The sequence below is a fragment of the Salvelinus fontinalis genome, chromosome 3 (genome assembly GCF_029448725.1).
Source record: "Salvelinus fontinalis isolate EN_2023a chromosome 3, ASM2944872v1, whole genome shotgun sequence".
Lineage (NCBI taxonomy): Eukaryota > Metazoa > Chordata > Actinopteri > Salmoniformes > Salmonidae > Salvelinus > Salvelinus fontinalis.
The window spans coordinates 50651811-50670800 of NC_074667.1; the positions used below are offsets into that span (position 1 = coordinate 50651811).

Here is an 18990-nt window from a genome sequence, read left to right on the forward strand (position 1 = left end):
TTGACCTATACGCTGACTCGGTGAGTGTGTTTATAAATAAGTGCATTGGAGACGTTGTAACCACTGTGACTATTAAAACCTACCCTAACCAGAAACCGTGGATGGATGTCGCCATTCGCATTAAAACTGAAAGCGGGATCCTCCGCATTTAACCATGGGAAGAGGTCTGACGATATGGCTGAATATTAACAGTGTATACCCTCCGCAAGGCAATCAAACAAGCGAAATGCCGGTACAGGGACAAGGTGGAGTCGCAATTCAACGGCTCAGACACGAGAAGTATGTGGCGGGGTCTAAAGGAAATCCCGGACTACAAAAACAGCCACATCACGGATGCCGACGTCACGCTTCCAGACAAACTAAACACCTTCTTTTCACACTTTGAGGATAATACACTGTCACTGTCGCGGCTCGCTAACAAAGTCTGCGCCCCCCTCTCCTTCTCAGTGGCTGACGTGAGTAAAACATTTAAACATGTTAACCCTCGCAAGGCTGCTGGCCCAGACGGCATCCTTAGCCGCCTCATCAGAGCATGTGCAGACCAGCTGGCTGGTGTGTTTACGGACATATTTAAATCGCTCCCTATCGCAGTCTGTTGTCCTCAGATGCTTCAAGATGGCTACCATTGTTCCTGTACCCAGAAGGCAAAGATAACTGAACTAAATGACTACCGCCCTGTAGCCCTCACTTCCGTCATCAGGGTGCTTTGAGAGGCTAGTCAAAGATCATATCACCGCCACCTTACCGGCCACCCTAGACCCACTTCAGTTTGCATACCACCCCAACAGGTCCACAGATGATGCAATTGCCATCACACTGCACTATCCCATCTGGACAAAAATAATGCCCATGTAAGAATACTGTTCATTGACTACAGCTCAGCATTCAACACCATAGTACCCTCCAGTACCCTCAGCCGTGGAGAAGATGGAAAGTTTTAAGTTCCTGGGCGTACACATCACAGACAAACTGAAATGGTCCACCCACATATACAGTGTGGTGAAGAAGGCGCAACAGCGCCTCTTCAACCTCAGGAGGCTGAAGAAATTTGGCTTGTCACACAGAACCCTGACAAACTTTTACAGATGCACAATCAAGAGCTTTCTGTCAGGCTGTATCACAGCCTGGTATTGCAACTGCACCGCCCTCAACCGCAAGGCTCTCAAGAGGGTGGTGCGGCCTGCTCAACGCACCACCGGGGGCAAACTACCTGCCATCCATAACACATACAGCACCCGATGTCACAGGAAGGCCAAAAAGATCATCAAGGACATCAAACACCCGAGCCACTAACTGTTCACACCTCTATCATCCAGAATGCGAGGTCAGTACAGGTGCATCAAAGCTGGGACCGAGAGATTGAGAAGCAGCTTCTATCTCAAGGCCATCAGACTGCTAAACAGCAATCACTAACTCAGAGAGGCTGCTGCCCACATTGAGACCCGATCACTGGACACTTTAATAAATGGATCACTAGTCACTTTAAATAATGCCACTCGAAATAATGCCACTTTAATAACGTCTACATATCTTACATTACTCATATCACATGTATATACTGTATTAAGACCCAATCACTGGACACTTTAATAAATGGATCACTAGTCACTTTAAACAATGCCACTTACAATAATTCCACTTTAATAATGTTTAGATATTTTACATTACTCATATCACATGTATATACTGTATTTTATATAATCTACTGCACCTTGCCTATGCCGCTCGGCCATCGCTCATCCATATATTTATATGTAAATATTCTCATTCACCCCTTTAGATTTGTGTGTATTAGGTAGTTGTTGGGAATTGTTAGATTATTTGTTAGATATTACTGCACTGTTGGAACTAGAAACACAAGCATTTCGCTACACTCACAATAATATTTGCTAACCATGTGTATGTGACCAATACAATTTGATTTGAGGTAGAACCCCTTTTGGTTCAAGGTAGAACCCTCTGTGGAAAGGGTTCTACATGGAACCTAAAAGGTTTTTTTCTACCTGGAACTAAAAAGGGTTCTTCAAAGGGTTCTCTAACAGCAACAGCTGAAAAACCCTTTAGGTTCTAGATAGCACCTTTTTTTTCTTAGAGCGTGGGTTTGATTCCCAGGACTTCCCATACTTAAAATGTATGCACGCATGACTAAGTCCCTTTGGATAAAAGTGTCTGCTTAACGGCATATATTTTATATTAAAATAAACTAACAGAGCTGCCGGTGGAGCACATCCCCTCAGTGCTGCGGCATCAGGCACTTACTTGGAGAGAAAAGCAGAAGACAGACGACTAAGGGACTTCATGGCATAATCCATCCTTTGGATCCACTGCTACGAGAATCCACCGCTAACAGCACCTGGGGATGAAAAGGGAACAATTCACCAATGTAGTCTTTACACTGCAGTTACAACAACATCACCAGCAGGGAAGGCGACCACCACACTGACTGAACACAGTACTGGGGATCTTTTTACAAATATTTAAAACATTTGTATGAGAGAAACATGACTGACAAAGACAAGCAAGCCATAATTACAGCTCCAAACAGCAATATTTCTGGATAGAAAAGGTAACCCTTGACAGCCCACTAACAGACAGAATACGTCTTGTCACATACAATACACACTTGAAATGTCATTGTCCTAATGTAGCCGACCACAGACAACACTTCATGATAATAGTCTCGTGACTATCTGTCTAAAAGGAATACATTTTTACAAAAATAATGTATGATAATTATTCACTATATACACACAAAAAAATGGTGCTAATGAAATCCACTTAACATTCATACATTCACAGCTATAATTGATAGAAAACAGAGATGACAGTTCTGTCACTAAATCTCCTGTCTACAGTCGTGGCCAAAAGTTTTGAGAATGACACAAATATTAATTTTCACAAAGTCTGCTGCCTCATTTTGTAGGATGGCAATTTGCATATACTCCAGAATGATATGAAGAGTGATCAGATGAATTGCAATTAATTGCAAAGTCCCTCTTTGCCATGCAAATGAACTGAATCCCCCAAAAACATTTCCACTGCATTTTAGCCCTGCCACAAAAGGACCAGCTGACATCATGTCAGTGATTCTCTCGTTAACACAGGTGTATGGGACACTTTTAAGTGTGCCTTTAGAGGCCATGCAATTCAGTACTCATCTATAAAACAAAAGCAATTTCGATCAAAAGAGTCCATATTAACAAAGGAAATTGAAGGACTAACAGTACAGTTAGATAACAATAAAAACGGTACCATAGAGGCACAGAATAAGTTAGAGGAAAAACAAAAAGAAATGGAGGAACTTATTGAAGAAAGATCCAGTGTAATATATTATAAAAATAAAGCGAACTGGATGGAACATGGGGAAAAATGCACCAAATTCTTTTTCAATCTTCAATATAGAAATGCTACCAAAAAAAACGTATTAAAACTTGTTACAAATGATGGAGTCACGCATGATTCACCAAATGATATTTTGAAAGAGGAAGTAAAGTACTTTTTGTATGGATTATTTCCCTAATAATAATGTAAAATTAACATCTGTACAGAAAGACTCATGTGAAGGCCTAATTACAGAGGAGGAACTACTTGATGCAATTGGGGCCTTTAAGGATGGGAAAACTCCAGGACTGGATGGCATACCAGTGGAAGTATACAAACATTTGTTTGATATACTCAAAGGACCATTATTAGCTTGTTTTAACCACTCCTATATAAATGATAGATTATCAGACACGCAACAAGAAGGTGTGATATCATTATTACTGAAACAGGACCCAAGTGGTATATATAAAGATCCAGTCCATTTAAAAAATTGGAGACCTCTTACACTTCAGTGTTGTGATGCAAAAATCCTAGCAAAATGCTTGGCGCATAGAATAAAAAAAGTTTTGTCAGATATTATTCATCCTAATCAGACAGGTTTTTTACATGGACGATACATTGGAGATAATATAAGGCAAGTACTGGAAACAATAGAACACTATGAAATATCGGGGACACCAGGCCTGGTTTTCATAGCTGATTTTGAAAAGGCTTTTGATAAAGTACGACTGGAGTTTATATATAAATGCCTAGAATATTTCAATTTTGGGGAATCTCTTATAAAATGGGTAAAAATTATGTATAGTAACCCTAGGTGTAAAATAGTAAATAATGGCTACATCTCAGAAAGTTTTAAACTATCTAGAGGAGTAAAACAAGGTTGTCCACTATCAGCATATCTATTTATTATTGCCATTGAAATGTTAGCTGTTAAAATTAGATCAAACATTAATATTAAGGGATTAGAAATCCAGGGCCTAAAAACTAAGGTGTCATTGTACGCTGATGATTCATGTTTTCTTTTAAAACCACAACTAGAATCTCTCCACGGCCTCTTAGAGGATCTAGATACATTTGCTATCCTCTCTGGATTAAAACCAAATTATGATAAATGTACCATATTACATATTGGATCACTAAAAAATACACATTTTACATTGCCATGTAGTTTACCAATTAAATGGTCTGACGGTGATGTGGACATACTCGGTATACAAATCCCAAAAGAAAGAAATGATCTCACTCCAATAAATTTTTATAGAACGTTAGCAAAAATAGATAAGATCTTGCTACCATGGAAAGGAAAATACCTGTCTATTTGTGGGAAAATCACCCTGATTAACTCTTTAATCATATCACAGTTTACCTATTTGCTTATGGTTTTGCCTACACCTAGTGACCTGCTTTTTAAATTATATGAACAAAAGATATTCAATTTTATTTGGAATGGCAAGCCAGATAAAATTAAAAGGGCCTATTTATATAACGAATATGAATTCGGAGGGCAGAAATTATTAAATATTAAAGCATTAGACCTCTCACTAAAGGCATCAGTCATACAAAAGTTATACTTAAATCCAAACTGGTTCTCTAGTAGATTGGTACGAATGTCTCATCCTATGTTCAAGAAGGGCCTTTTTCCCTTTATTCAGATTACACCTGCTCACTTTCGGTTGCTTGAAAAGGAAATAATCTCCAAAATATCTTTATTTTTTAAACAAGCCTTAGAAAGTTGGTTGCAATTTCAGTTTAATCCACCTGAAAGGACGGAACAAATAGTACAACAAATCTTGTGGTTAAATTCAAATATAGTAATTGATAAAAAAACTGTATTTATCGAAGAAATGTTTAAAAAATGTATAATTTTTGTGAATGATATCATAAATAGGACTGGTGGAGTAATGTCACACATGCAGCTAACACAGACATATGGAAATGTCTGCTCTACCCAAAATTACAACCAATTAATTGCAGCATTACCACAAAAATGGAAGAGGCAGGTGGAAGGGGATAAAAGTAAGGAACTTGTATGTCGGTCTTATATTAAAGAACATATATGGTTAAAGAAAAGTGTGATAAATAAAAACATATACCAATTTCATTTAAGGACCAAAAAACTTACAGCTGTGCCATATAAATTGCAAAATAGTTGGGAAGAGATTTTCGATGTACCCATTCCATGGCACATGGTTTATGAATTGATACGCAAAACAACGCCGGATTCAAAACTTCGAATTTTTCAAATTAAATTATTGTACAAAATTCTTGCAACTAATAGAATGTTATATATATGGGGGATACAATCTTCCCAGCTCTGTAGATTCTGCTGTGAGGAGGCAGAGTCATTAGACCATTTATTTTGGTATCGTCCGCATGTAGCTCGTTTTTGGTCACAGGTCCAGGAATGGTTGAAGAATTGCAACATTTGCGTAGAACTAACGCTACAGATAGCAATACTGGGGGATTTGAAAAGCCATAGTCAATCAATCAATAATATAATAATTATTTTAGCAAAAATGTTTATTTTTAATTTATAATCCGTGGAAGCTATGAGAATAGGAAGATTCAAATCTTTTGTGAAGCATCACAGCACAGTTGAAAAATATATGGCAAATAAAAATCCGAAATGGATGATGTTGGAAGATAGATGGGAAAGGTTGAGTGGAGCTGAAGGGTGGGACTAATAACAAGATAAACAATGTAGGGCATGCGGGATCTGTGAAATGTGTATAGGTGCGGAGCTATTGTGAAATAGCACAGTTACAAGTGGAAATCAAACTGGATGGACAACAGAAATAGAGGAAGGACTAAGAACAAACAAGAGAGAACTATTATAAAGAAGACTGTGTCTGTAAAATGTGTATAAGATGTATAAATTGAAGGTAAAAACATAAATGTTTATCAGTTTACTCCAATTGGGGGATCGGTGGTAGGGTTTGCGGGAATAATAATAAAGGTATACTCTTTAAAAAAAGTATGTATGTCTATGTAGGTATGTGTATATATGTATGTGTATATGTATGCATACGTGAATGGATATATTTACCCCAAAAAATATGGGGGATTGGAAATGATGCAGACAATTACATTGGAAGCAACATTCTTCCCGCAATATTAAGCTGATCCACCCCCCGAGAAAAAAAACAAAAAAACACAGGTGTGAGTGTTGACGAGGACAAGGCTGGAGATCACTCTGTCATGCTGATTGAGTTCGAATAACAGACTGGAAGCTTCAAAAGGACGGTGGTGCTTGGAATCATTGTTCTTCCTCTGTCAACCATGGTTACCTGCAAGGAAACACGTGCCATCATCATTGCTTTGCACAAAAATTGCTTCACAGGCAAGGATATTGCTGGAGTAAGATTGCACCTAAATCAACCAGTTATCGGATCATCAACAACTTCAAGGAGAGCGGTTCAATTGTTGTGAAGAAGGCTTCAGGGCGCCCAAGAAAGTCTAGCAAGCACCAGGACCATCTCCTAAAGTTGATTCAGCTGCGGGATCGGGGCACCACCAGTACAAAGCTTGCTCAGGATGGCAGCAGGCAGGTGTGATTGCATCTGCATGCACAGTGAGGCGAAGACTTTTGGAGGATGGCCTGGTGTCAAGAAGGGCAGCAAAGAAGCCACTTCTCTCCAGGAAAAACATCAGGGACAGACTGATATTCTGCAAAAGGTATAGGGATTGGACTGCTGAGGAATGCGAAAAAGTCATTTTCTCTGATGAATCCCCTTTCCGATTGTTTGGGGCATCCGGAAAAAAGCTTGTCCGGAGAAGACAAGGTGAGCGCTACCATCAGTCCTGTGTCATGCCAACAGTAAAGCATCCTGAGACCATTCATGTGTGGGGTTGCTTCTCAGCTAAGGGAGTGGGTTCACTCACAATTTTGCCTAAGAACACAGCCATGAATAAAGAATGGCACCAACACTTCCTCCAAGAGCAACTTCTCCCAACCATCCAGGAACAGTTTGGTGACGAGCAATGCCTTTTCCAGCATGATGGAGCACCTTGCCATAAGGCAAGTGATAACTAAACATCGATATTTTGGGTCCATGGCCAGGAAACTCCCCAGACCTTAATCTCATTGAGAACTTGTGGTCAAACCTCAAGAGGCGGGTGGACAAACAAAACCCCACAAATTCTGACAAACTCCAAGCATTGATTAAGCAAGAATGGGCTGACATCAGTCAGGATGTGGCCCATAAGTTAATTGATAGCATACCAGGGTGGATTACAGAGGTCTTGAAAAAGAAGGCTCAACACTGCAAATATTGACTCTTTGCATCAACTTCATGTAATTGTCAATAAAAGCCTTTGACACTTATGAAATGCTTGTAATTATACTTCAGTATTCCATAGTAACATCTGACAAAAATATCTAAAGACACTGATGCAGGAAACTTTGTGGAAATTAATATTTGTGTCATTCTCAAAACATTTGGCCACGACTGTATATTGAGCTTTGGTTACCTTTTTTGCCACGCTTCTCCGTCTCTGTGAAACACAGGTCCAATTTCTGATAATTAAAAAATCGACGGATCCTTGATTTCACTGTCTCTTTTTTTGCTCCCTCTCTTTCCTACATCACTGGTTATGTTACTTTTGTTCTAATCTGTCGACTGTATACAGTCAGTTATATTCAGCAACTCTCTCAAGCTACCAAAAATAAAATGTAACAAATCCCAATGCTGAATCAATAGATGGCAATAGTAGTGGGCCTACTGATGTCAGTCCAACCGGGGTGTTGTTATCTGACCCATGTCTCATACACATCACTTTAATAACACGTCATAGAGTGGGGGTGCCCTGCCTTTTAACTTCTATCAGACGATCCACGTTGCACAACCAAGTTCGATTTAGTAATTAGATTAATGTGTTTAGATTCTATGACTTACATAATGTGGGTCAGAATGTAACTGTAGTAAATCAAACGAGACACATAGAATCAGACTATCAAAATCCAAAAGTGCTTGTGTAGGCAGGATGCATCTGACTAGTAGCCAAGGTGTGACACAAAACAAAACCATCAATTCAACCACAGATTATATTCACACCCATGATCATTGATCTGACCAGGCCTGAGCAAAAAATGTATCATCTTCAACTGAGAATAGCAGCACACTAGACACGCCCACCTTGAACAAATACATTTCACAGAGCACAGTGTCAAAACCTCCTGCAGTCCTGGTGAGAAATTACTCTTTCACAATTTATTCTCTGTTTACAGTTATTTCACACACTGTCTGTGACCCTCTAGCTTTTCCAGGGAGAGGGGTGTTGCCTGTGTTGCCAGGTACAGGGAGTAAGCTAGACTCTCAGGCCCAGGGAGAGGGCAGGCAGACAGGGCAGAGAGTGTAGGGCCTGGAGGTCTGGACTTAGTTTGTGGAACTCTAGTGTAAGGAGTGGAGCTCCAGAAAGGGTGAGGCAGCTGTGAGGGCCAGAAATGGGTTGCTTGACTGGGGGAATAGATTACCTGGTCAGTGGGGGACTGTCTGGTCCTCCAGAGAGGACCAAGGAGGGTGAGGCAGGAGTGAGGCCCAGACAGTGGTGCCTCGAGTCACAGAGAGGTCACCCGGTCAGTGGGGGCCTGACTGGAGGTCAGGTAGGCCCCAAGGAGAAGGCTCATTTGAAGTGTTATGAGTGACACTGTCCTTCCGGGCAGCCTGTGGAGGTTTGTGGCTCTGTGCTCTTTTTTTTTGATCTACTGGGCCTCTGGTGTGTGGAGGTAGCCTGGCAACTCATTAAATTATTCCGCTGCTTGGTCATTCGCTACTTACTTTAGTCTGAGACTGCCATCATTGAAGTCAGTTGTGGTGACGTGGGGCATGAGGGATGTTGTACAAAACAAAGTCATCAGCGATTGGATAATCTCTAACCAATTAGAGTATCAAAGCCAATGACATTTTCAGAGTATAGATTTACCCATGTGTGTTTTGGCTCTGGCCCAACCCATCAGTTCCTGGACCAATCAGACGGCCTTGAATGTGTTCGCATTGAGTGAAGGGTCAGGGAGATACTCCGATCCAGACTCATTGCGGAGAAAAAAATGAACGTCCTTGGGCATGGCATAGCGTTTGGCCGGAGCAAGGAGTCTGGGTAGCCAGGCAAGTGTGAAAGGGCTGGCTGAGGCCTACGGTAGGTGACGGACACCGTCCTTCTCGGGTGCAGAGCAGGGTTCCTTGGGTGGTCCCCCAGTGCTCCCTGGCCCTTTCCCTGGGGCAGGGAGCTGGCTGGAATAGTGACCCTGGCATCCTTGGCTGTGAGTCGCCCCCTCCCCTCCCTGGGTGGCCCCAGCACTCCCTGGCTCTCTCAATTTTTTTCATGTAAATTCAATTAAAATTCATTTTTTTAAATTGACAAAGTAAAAAAACACTCAAGTAATTGCCGTTGATTAGCGATATAGTCCCTGAACCAATAAAAGTTGGTTGTATCCATGAAAGTATTATGGGGTTTAAGCTATTGAAGTTAAGTAAGTATTTTTCCTATTTAAAGTCAATTAAAATGATTGTCGTTGATTGGAGTGGACAGGTCCTTGAACTCATTAAAGTTGGTTTGAGAGTTCTGTCATGTGATTTCAAAACTGTTGAAATTTCAGTTGACAGTGGGTTCAAATTGCACCTTTAAGATGGTCTCTAAACTGCAGTACAAGGAGAATCTGTCATTGAAATTACTTTGAAGGTCACTTTTTGTAAACGGAACTGGAAAATCGGTGTAGCTTCTTCGATATCGTCAGCCGATTCAAAATGTAATTTATACCATCCTGGCGTGTTCTGTTGAAGAGGTATTGATGAGCAAAGTCTGAATCTTTAATCAAATCAAATCAAATGTATTTATATAGCCCTTCGTACATCAGCTGATATCTCAAAGTGCTGTACAGAAACCCAGCCTAAAACCCCAAACGGCAAGCAATGCAGGTGTAGAAGCACAGTGGCTAGGAAAAACTCCCTAGAAAGGCCAAAACCTAGGAAGAAACCTAGAGAGGACCCTCTATAAAGGTAACTTTACCATAGTGATTTACTGGGCAAACCAGGTCCCATCTCCATTAGGCCTACTACTTAGAAATCTTCAATGAATGTCAGGGGCAAACGTAAATCCACCAATTTACAATGAAACAAACTTACTTGTTGGTATACCTTTGAGTCAAAAAGTCTCTCCTTATGGCTGTCTGCTGAGTGTCATCCACCAAGCCATCATTGGCAGCACCTTTTTAAATCACGTAATAAAACATAATTAGGCCCACTGTTCTGAACACTATAAATGCTGAAATTCACTAAATGTCTTCTTAGTATTTTTGACTGGAGTAACCATGAAAATAATCATGGTATTTTTGCATGGTTTATAAATTGCTTCAATGCTTCATCCAACTTTATGTGAATAACGACATTATTGGAAAAATTATGAATGACCTTGCAACACCCGTGAGGCTGCTGTCGTTCGGGCACTGCAACATCTGGGCAACGAATGAATCCCGCGGCGGTCGAAGCTATCAGATGTGATCTCAAGTATGACCTGTCAAAGCACAGAAATTGCTCAATTCACTACTGCTCTGATGCACCTCAGACCGCTTTGGGGTAGTATACAAATGGTAGACCACATGATAAGCTGTCAACTGCGGCTTTGGTTATGCAGGAAAGTGCCAAAGAATTTGGCCCCAGGGTTCAGTGATTCATCTGTATTTTCTTTTCAAATATACATTTCTATTTCTTAAAATAGCTGTTAACTAACTTATGTTGTCTATGTTGGTAGTGTAGTAGTAGTAGACTACACATGACAACAGAAGCCAAATGGGGGAGTGAGACCTTAAACAGTTGGCTCATTAAAGGCATTTATTTTATTCTTCAGAAATGTATGATAGGGGCCTGGCCTATAGTAATCATACAGATAACATCAAATTGATCAGAAATACAGTGTAGACATTGTTAATGTTGTAAATGACCATTGTAGCTGGAAATGGCTGATTTTTAATGGAATATCTACAGAGGCGTACAGAGGCCCATTATCAGCAACCATCACTTCTGTGTTCCAATGTCACGTTGTGTTAGCATATCCAAGTTTATAATTTTAAAAGGCTAATTGATCATTAGAAAAACACTTTTCCAATTATGTTAGCACAGCTGAAAACTGTTTTTCTAAATAAAGAAGCAATAAAACTGGCCTTATTTAGACTAGTTGAGTATCTGGAGCATCAGTATTTGTGGGTTCGATTACAGCCTCAAATTGGCCAAAAACAAATACCTTTCTTCTGAAACTCATCAGTCTATTCTTGTTCTGAGAAATGAAGGCATGCAAGAAATTGCCAAGCAACTGAAGATCTCATACAACGTTGTGTACTACCCCGTTCACAGAACAGCACAAACTGTCTCTAACCAGAATAGAAAGAGGAGTGGGAGGCCCCGGGTGCAAAACAAGTACAAGTACATTAAAGTGTCTAGTTTGAGAAACAGAAGTCCTCAACTGGCAGCTTCATTAAATAGTGAACAGGCGACTCCGGGATGCTGGCCTTCTAGGCCAGTGTCTGTGTTCTTTTGCCCATCTTAATCTTTTCTTTTTATTGGCCAGTCTGAGATATGGCTCTTTCTTCGCAACTCCGCTATGAGTTGCAAAGGTTAGAGTCAGTTTGAGCTGTTCTGTGAAGGGAGTAGTACACAGCGTTGTACGAGATCTTAAGTTTCTTGGCAATTTCTCACATGGAATACCCACATCTGACTCACATCAGAAAAAGAATAGACAATTTGATGTTATTTTAATGGACAAATGTGCTTTTATTTCAACAACAAGGACATATCTAAGTGGCATCAAACTTTTGAACGGTTGTGTGTGTGTGTGTTGTTGGATTCGGGCTAAACTTTGAACCTCTTTGGGCTAGGGGGCAGTATGGTGACGTCTGGATGAAAAGCGTGCCCAAAGTAAACTGTCTGTTACTCAGGCCCAGAAGCTAGGATATGCATATGCATATAATAATATTTGGATAGAAAACACTCTAAAGTTTCTAAAACTGTTAAAATAATGTCTGTGAGTATAACAGAACTAATATGTCAGGCGAAACCCTGAGGACAAATCATCCCCCCCCAAAAAAATTCAGCCTACCACTGTTTCCAATGGCTGTCATGTTTATTATGAGGCGAAATCCTCCCAGATTGCAGTTCCTAGGGCTTCCACTAGATGTCAACAGTCTTTAGAAAGAGTTTCAGGCTTGCTTCTGGGAAAATGAGCTAGAATTTGTAGTTTTTTAAGCGGCTCCCATTTTGGCTGTAGTGTTTTCATGCGTGTGGATGAGAGCTCGTTCTTTGTTGTTTATCTCCGGTAAAGACAATAACAATTCTCCGTCTTAAATTTGATCATTTATTTACGTATTAGGGTACCTGAGTTTTGATTATAAACATTGTTTGACATGTTTTAAGAAGTTTATTGGTAACGTTTGGGATTAATTTTGTATGCATTTTGAGGAGGGAAACCGGTGGATTATTGAATGAAGCGCGCCAGCTAAACTGAGTTTTTGGGGTTATAAAGGAGGACTTTATTGAACAAAATGACCATTTGTGATGTAGCTGGGACCTTTTGGAGTGCCAACAGAAGAAGATCTTCAAAGGTAAGGCTTTTATTATATCGCTATTTCTGACTTTCGTGGCGCACCTGCCTGGTTGAAAAATGTTTTTCACGCTTTTGTATGCGGGGAGCTGTCCTCAGATAATTGCATGGTGTGCTTTCGCCGTAAAGCCTTTTTGAAATCTTACACAGCGACTGGATTAACAAGGAGTTCATATTTATTTTGATGTATGACACTTGTATTTTCATGAATGTTAAATATTTGAATTACTGTCATTTGAATTTCGCGCTCTGCAATTTCACTGGATGTTGTCGAGGTGGGTCGCTAGCGGAACGCCTGCGCCAGAAAGGTTAAAGACATGATAGATCAAATGAATAGTATATAAAGGAGAGATCTGTAGAAAGACAGAGTGGCTGTGGAATGTGCTGGGTGGACGGGAGAACATCTGCGGATTAGGCGAAGGAGAGGTTGAGGTCAGGAGGTCAGGTCAGATCCCCTGAAGGGAGAAATAATGATTATATTATCCTGTTACCCCCTTCCTTTGGAACCATACGATGTAAGGATTGGAGAGAAGGAGGAGTGTCCAAAGTGGGGCATACAGTTGATGTTGGAAGTTTATATACACCTTAGCCAAATACATTTAAACTCCTTTTTTCACAATTCCTGACATTTAATCCAAGTAAAAATCCCCTCTTTTTAGGTCAGTTAGGATCACCACTTTGTTTTAAGAATGTGAAATGTCACAATAATAGTAGAGAGAATGATTTATTTCAGCTTTTATTTCTTTCATCACATTCCCAGTGGGTCAGAAGTTTACATACACTCAATTAGTATTTGGTGACATTGCCTTTAAATTGTTTAACTTGAGTGAAACTTTTCAGGTAGCCTTCCACAAAGCTTCCCACAATAAGTTGGGTGAATTTTATCCCATTCCTCCTGACAGAGCTGGTGTAACTGAGTCAGGTTTGTAGGCCTCCTTGCTCGCACACTTTTTCAGTTCTGCCCACAAATTTTCTATAGGATTGACTTTGACTTTGTAGGATTGACCTTGACTTTGGTGTCCTTGTTAAGCCATTTTGCCACAACTTTGGAAGTATGCTTGGGGTCATTGTCCATTTGGAAGACCCATTTGCGACCAAGCTTTAACTTCCTGACTGATGTCTCATCAGACCAGAGGACATTTCTCCAATAAGTACGATATTTGTCCCCATGTGCAGTTGCAAACCGTAGTCTGACTTTTTTTGCGGTTTTGGAGCAGTGGCTTCTGTTCTGGGATTGATTTGCACTTTTGCACCAAAGCACATTCATCTCTAGAAAACAGAACGCGGCTCCTTCCTGAGCGGTATGATGGCTACGTGGTCCCATGGTGTTTATACTTGCGTACTATTGTTTGTACAGATGAACGTGGTACCTTCAGGCATTTGGAAATTGCTCCCAAGGATGAACCAGACTTGTGGAGCTCTACAAATATTTTTTCAGAGGTCTTGGCTGATTTCTTTTGATTGTCCCATGATGTCAAGCAAAGAGGCACTGAGTTTGAAGGTACATCTCCAATTTACTCAAATTATGTCAATTAGCCTATCAGAAGCTTCTAAAGCCTTGATATCATTTTCTGGAATTTTCCAAGCTGTTTAAAGGCACAGCTAATTTAGTGTATGTAAACTACTGACCCACTGGAATTGTGATACAGTGAATTATAATTTAAATAATCTGTCTGTAAACAATTGTTGGAAAAAATACTTGTCATGCAAAATACTTGTCATGCACAAAGTAGATGTCCTAACCAACTTGAAAAACTACAGTTTGTTAACAAGACATTTGTGGAGTGGTTGAAAAAGGAGTTTCATGACTCCAACCTAAGTGTATGTAAACTTCCGACTTCAACTGTATATACTTCTGATGGTGAAAACATGTTATGTCTGAATTACAGCTGTAACGACCCTTTGGGAAGAATTAATCTTGGTTTAGCTTCTCTGTGAGTTGTTTACTCTGAAAAATAAGAACCTAACAGTGTGTATATATATATATATATATATATATATATATTTGTATACCTTTATTGAACAATTGATAGAGGCTATATTTCCTTCATTAACATATTCTTTGATGAACATGAATGTGTTGTTTTTGTACCATCATTTTAGGCGTTTTGTAGGCCATATTACCTCACAAACTGTATCACCTGCACACCATCCAGTACTTCCAGGAGTCCAGACGAATGTTTATTTGTAATTTGCTTATGTATCTATCTGAGTTAAGTAATGGTCTGTGCTGTGACTAAAAATGACTCTCAGCATTGCTGCTTTAATTATCCAATTGCCTTGGGATCAAGCATTAATCAACTAGATGGATGATCTCTAACAGGGACCTCTGTCTCTGAGGTCAATTTCCTCCCTGTGCCATGGTCCGGTTATCAGTCTTCTTGTTGGGAATGACGCAGGGTGATATTACTTATTCGTTAGTGCTTTATTGGTTACTGATGCTTGTAATTAATAAACGCCTCTGACGTCAATGCAGAAGAAGCAAGCGATACACACAGAAATTAGGTTACATTATCTGATTTTATTTTCCAACCTTTCCTTAGTTTGTTACACATACAAATAAAAACAATAAACAGACTCCAAATGGTTCCCTGCCTATTACTATTTCAGAAGCTTATCTGCCCACAAATTATACATTTTGCCTACTGTAGCGGAGACAAAAGACCAGCTTCATCTTATATTTGATAAGTGACATTTAATTAGCACAATTTGTTCTATCATTCTTTTTATATAATGTTTCTGTACAGGCAGACAGTGGATCTGTTTGGCATAAAATGAGGTACGAATTATGCAATAGAAATATAAAACAGATAAAGGGCTAAACTAGTTAAAGACTTCAAGATGTCTTTTCCTCTAATAACAACCCTTCCTTCCCATAACCTATCCATCCCATAACTTGATTTTGAAAACCCACCCTGGTGAGTTGAGAATTGCCCCCCTTAGCTTTGCCCATACAACCCCAGCCCTTATTTCCTTTTCCCAATGCGTGCCATCAGCTCTGCATTGGCAGCAGCCTTGGCTCTCATGTCGTGGTTCTTGGCCAGGTCTATGAGGACACTGAGGATGCTGGTGGGGACATCCAGGGACAGGGTGAAGCGGGACCCTTGCCGGGCTCTCTTGGAGACCTGGGAGGCCGGACGTGGGGCTCTGGTCTGCCGGGGTGTTGGATGGAACTCTGGGGGGAGCAGAGGGCCCAGGATGCCACTGCGGTTTATGAGTTTGACAGCCAACAGGTCTCCTGTGTCTTCTTTTCCCAGCTTGGCACTGGCAGAGCCCGTTCTCTGGCACTGGTTGCACCATGGCAGCAGCAGAGCCAGACACAGACTTAGATGCATGCCTCGCATGGTAAGCACAGTTGATCTGAGGGAGGAAAGGCAGAGAGGAAACTGTTTATAGTGAAAATCATACAATTTTGAAGAAGATTTGTTAATTTGCTCTAAATATAGCATGGTTCCCTCATGGTCCTTGTAATGATGGCATGGCACACCATTATTGTTTCCTCAACGGTATGTAATTGCCATGACTAATGGTTACCCACTGTGATATATTTACATATCAGTGGTTCTAACAGATTACTTAACTCCCGAACATTCTTGACATAGTACAGCAGTGTACACTACTGGTCCAAAGTTTTAGAACACCTACTCATTCAAGGGTTTTTCTTGATTTGTACTATTTTCTACATTGTAAAATAATAGTGAAGACTTCAAAACTATGAATAACACATATGGAATCATGTAGTAACCAAATAAGTGTTAAACAAATGAAAATATATTTTACCTTAATTTAACTAGGCAAGTCAATTAAGAACACATTCTTATTTTCAATGACAGCCTAGGAACAGTGGGTTAACTGCCTTGTTCAGGGGCAGAATGACAGATGTTTACCGTGTCAGCTCGGGGATTCAATCTTGCAACCTTTTGGTTACTAGTCCAACGCTCTAACCACTAGGCTACCTGCCGCCCCCAGATTCTTCAAATAGCCACCCTTTGCCTTGATGACAGCTTTGCACACTCTTGGCATTCTCTCAACCAGCTTCATGAGGTAGTCCCTTGGAATGCATTTCAATTAACTTAACAGGTGTGCCTTCTTAAAAGTTAATTTGTGGAATTTCTTTCCATCTTAATGCGTTTGAGCCAATCAGTTGTGTTGTGATAAGGGGGGGGGGGGGGGGGGGGGTCTACAGAAGATAGCCCTATTTGGGAAAAGACCAAGTCCATATTATGGCAAGAAGAGCTCAAATAAGCAAAGGGAAATGACAGTCCATCATTACTTGAAGACATGAAGGTCAGTCAATACAGAACATTTCAAGAACTTTTAAAGTTTCTTCAAGTGCAGTCGCAAAAACCATCAAGCGCTATGATGAAAATGGCTCTCATTAGGACCGCCACAGGAATGAAATACTCAGAGTTACTAAGTTCATTAGAGTTACCAGCCTCAGAGATTTCAGCCCAAATATAAGCTTCACAGAGTTCAAGTAACAGACACATCTCAACACCAACTGTTCAGAGGGGACTGTGTGAATCAGGCCTTCATGGTTGAATTGCTGCAAATAAACCACTACTAAAGGACATCAATAAGAAGAAGAGGGCCAAGAAACACGAGCAATGGACATTAGACCGGTGGAAATTTGTCCTTTGGTCTGGAGTCCAAATTTGAGATTTTTGGTTCCAACCACCGTGTCTTTGTGAGATGGGGTGAGGGTGAACGGATGATCTCTGCATGTGCATTTCCCCCCATAAAGCATGGAGGAGGGAGTGTTATGGTGTGGGGGTGCTTTGCTGGTGACACTGTCTGTGATTTATATAGAATTTAAGGCACACAACCAGCATGGCTACCACAGCATTCTGCAGCGATACGCCATCCCATCTGGTTTGGCCTTAGTCCCACTATAATTTGTTTTTCCGACAGGACAATGACCCAACACATCTACAGGCGGTGTAAGGGCAATTTGACCAAGAGGGAGAGTGATGGAGTGCTGCATCAGATGACCTGGCCTCCACAATCCCCCGACCTCAACCAAATTGAGATGGTTTGGGATGGTTGGAACGCAGAGTGAAGGAAAAGCAGCCAACAAGTGCTCAGCATATGTGGGACCTCCTTCAAGACTGTTGGAAAAGCATTCCAGGTGAAGCTGGTTGAGAGAATGCCAAGCATGTGCAAAGCTGGCATCAAGGCAAAGGATGGGTATTTGAAGAATCTCAAATATAAAGTATATTTTGATTTGTTTAACACTTTTTTCATTACTACATGATTCCATTGTGTTATTTCAAAGCTTTGATGTCTTCACTATTATTATATAATGTAGAAAATAGCAAAAACAAAGAAAACTCTTGAATGGGTAGGTGTTCTAAAACTTTTGACAAGTAGTGTATAAATGTTGCTTGGGTCTTCAAACTCTATTTCTGGCGTACATCTGACCATTCAACATTTGTCCAATTGATAATTAAAGACATTATGGTTCCTTAAAGTTCCTTTTACAATCACATTTACTATGAAAGTTGTGGATCATCCTTGGAAAGTATAAAACATGTAATCACATCAGTAATAAGGCCTTACCCAATGTCACAACTTAGGAGTGGTAAGGTCCCCAAGATGCAGATGTTCCTCTTAGATGCAGGGTGGTGGAAAAGTATTTTTCTTCTGGTTCTCTCTGTATCTCTCAGTCAGTCTTTGCCTATCAAGTAGAGAAGTGACCACTGTAATGCACCCACAGATGTTCAACTGGACTGCTCTCTCGTTACGCAAGACTCTTATCGTCCTCCCTCTCTATCGTCCGAGTGTTACTGCACCGTCACAATGCAGCTCTCCCCTACACTCTGTTTATCTTGTACATCTCTCCATCCCTTGCCCTCCCCTCTCATCTTGTCTCATTTCCCTTTCTGTCATTGTTTGCTATCACCCTCTTTGTCTAAAAATAACATGATGGTAAGTGCAATTTTGTCTCTGTCTAGATTGGATATTACCCCCATCTTCACTCACAAAGAGATAATAAATACATATTTTCGACATGCTAGATTATTCACATGTATTTTGAGTTTTCTTGATCAGTATGAGAAAAACACAATGCAAGAAAAA

The 18990-nt window shown here is 40.4% G+C and overlaps 1 protein-coding gene across 1 annotated transcript; it reads right to left on the bottom strand.

Moving 5' to 3' along the window:
• Positions 1 to 15413: 15413 nt before the first annotated feature.
• Positions 15414 to 18718, bottom strand: LOC129834717 (urocortin-3-like). Its single transcript, XM_055899954.1, has 2 exons — positions 18472 to 18718; positions 15414 to 16272 (listed from the first exon to the last, which is right to left on the bottom strand). The coding sequence occupies exon 2, from the start codon at positions 16254 to 16256 to the stop codon at positions 15879 to 15881; it is 378 nt and encodes a 125-aa protein (XP_055755929.1). The 5' UTR covers positions 16257 to 16272; positions 18472 to 18718; the 3' UTR covers positions 15414 to 15878.
• Between the last annotated feature and the right edge of the window lie 272 nt (positions 18719 to 18990).

Excerpts from the sequence above, each read along its gene's own strand:
- LOC129834717 (XM_055899954.1), bottom strand. The coding sequence starts at position 16,256 with ATGCGAGGCATGCATCTAAGTCTGTGTCTGGCTCTGCTGCTGCCATGG.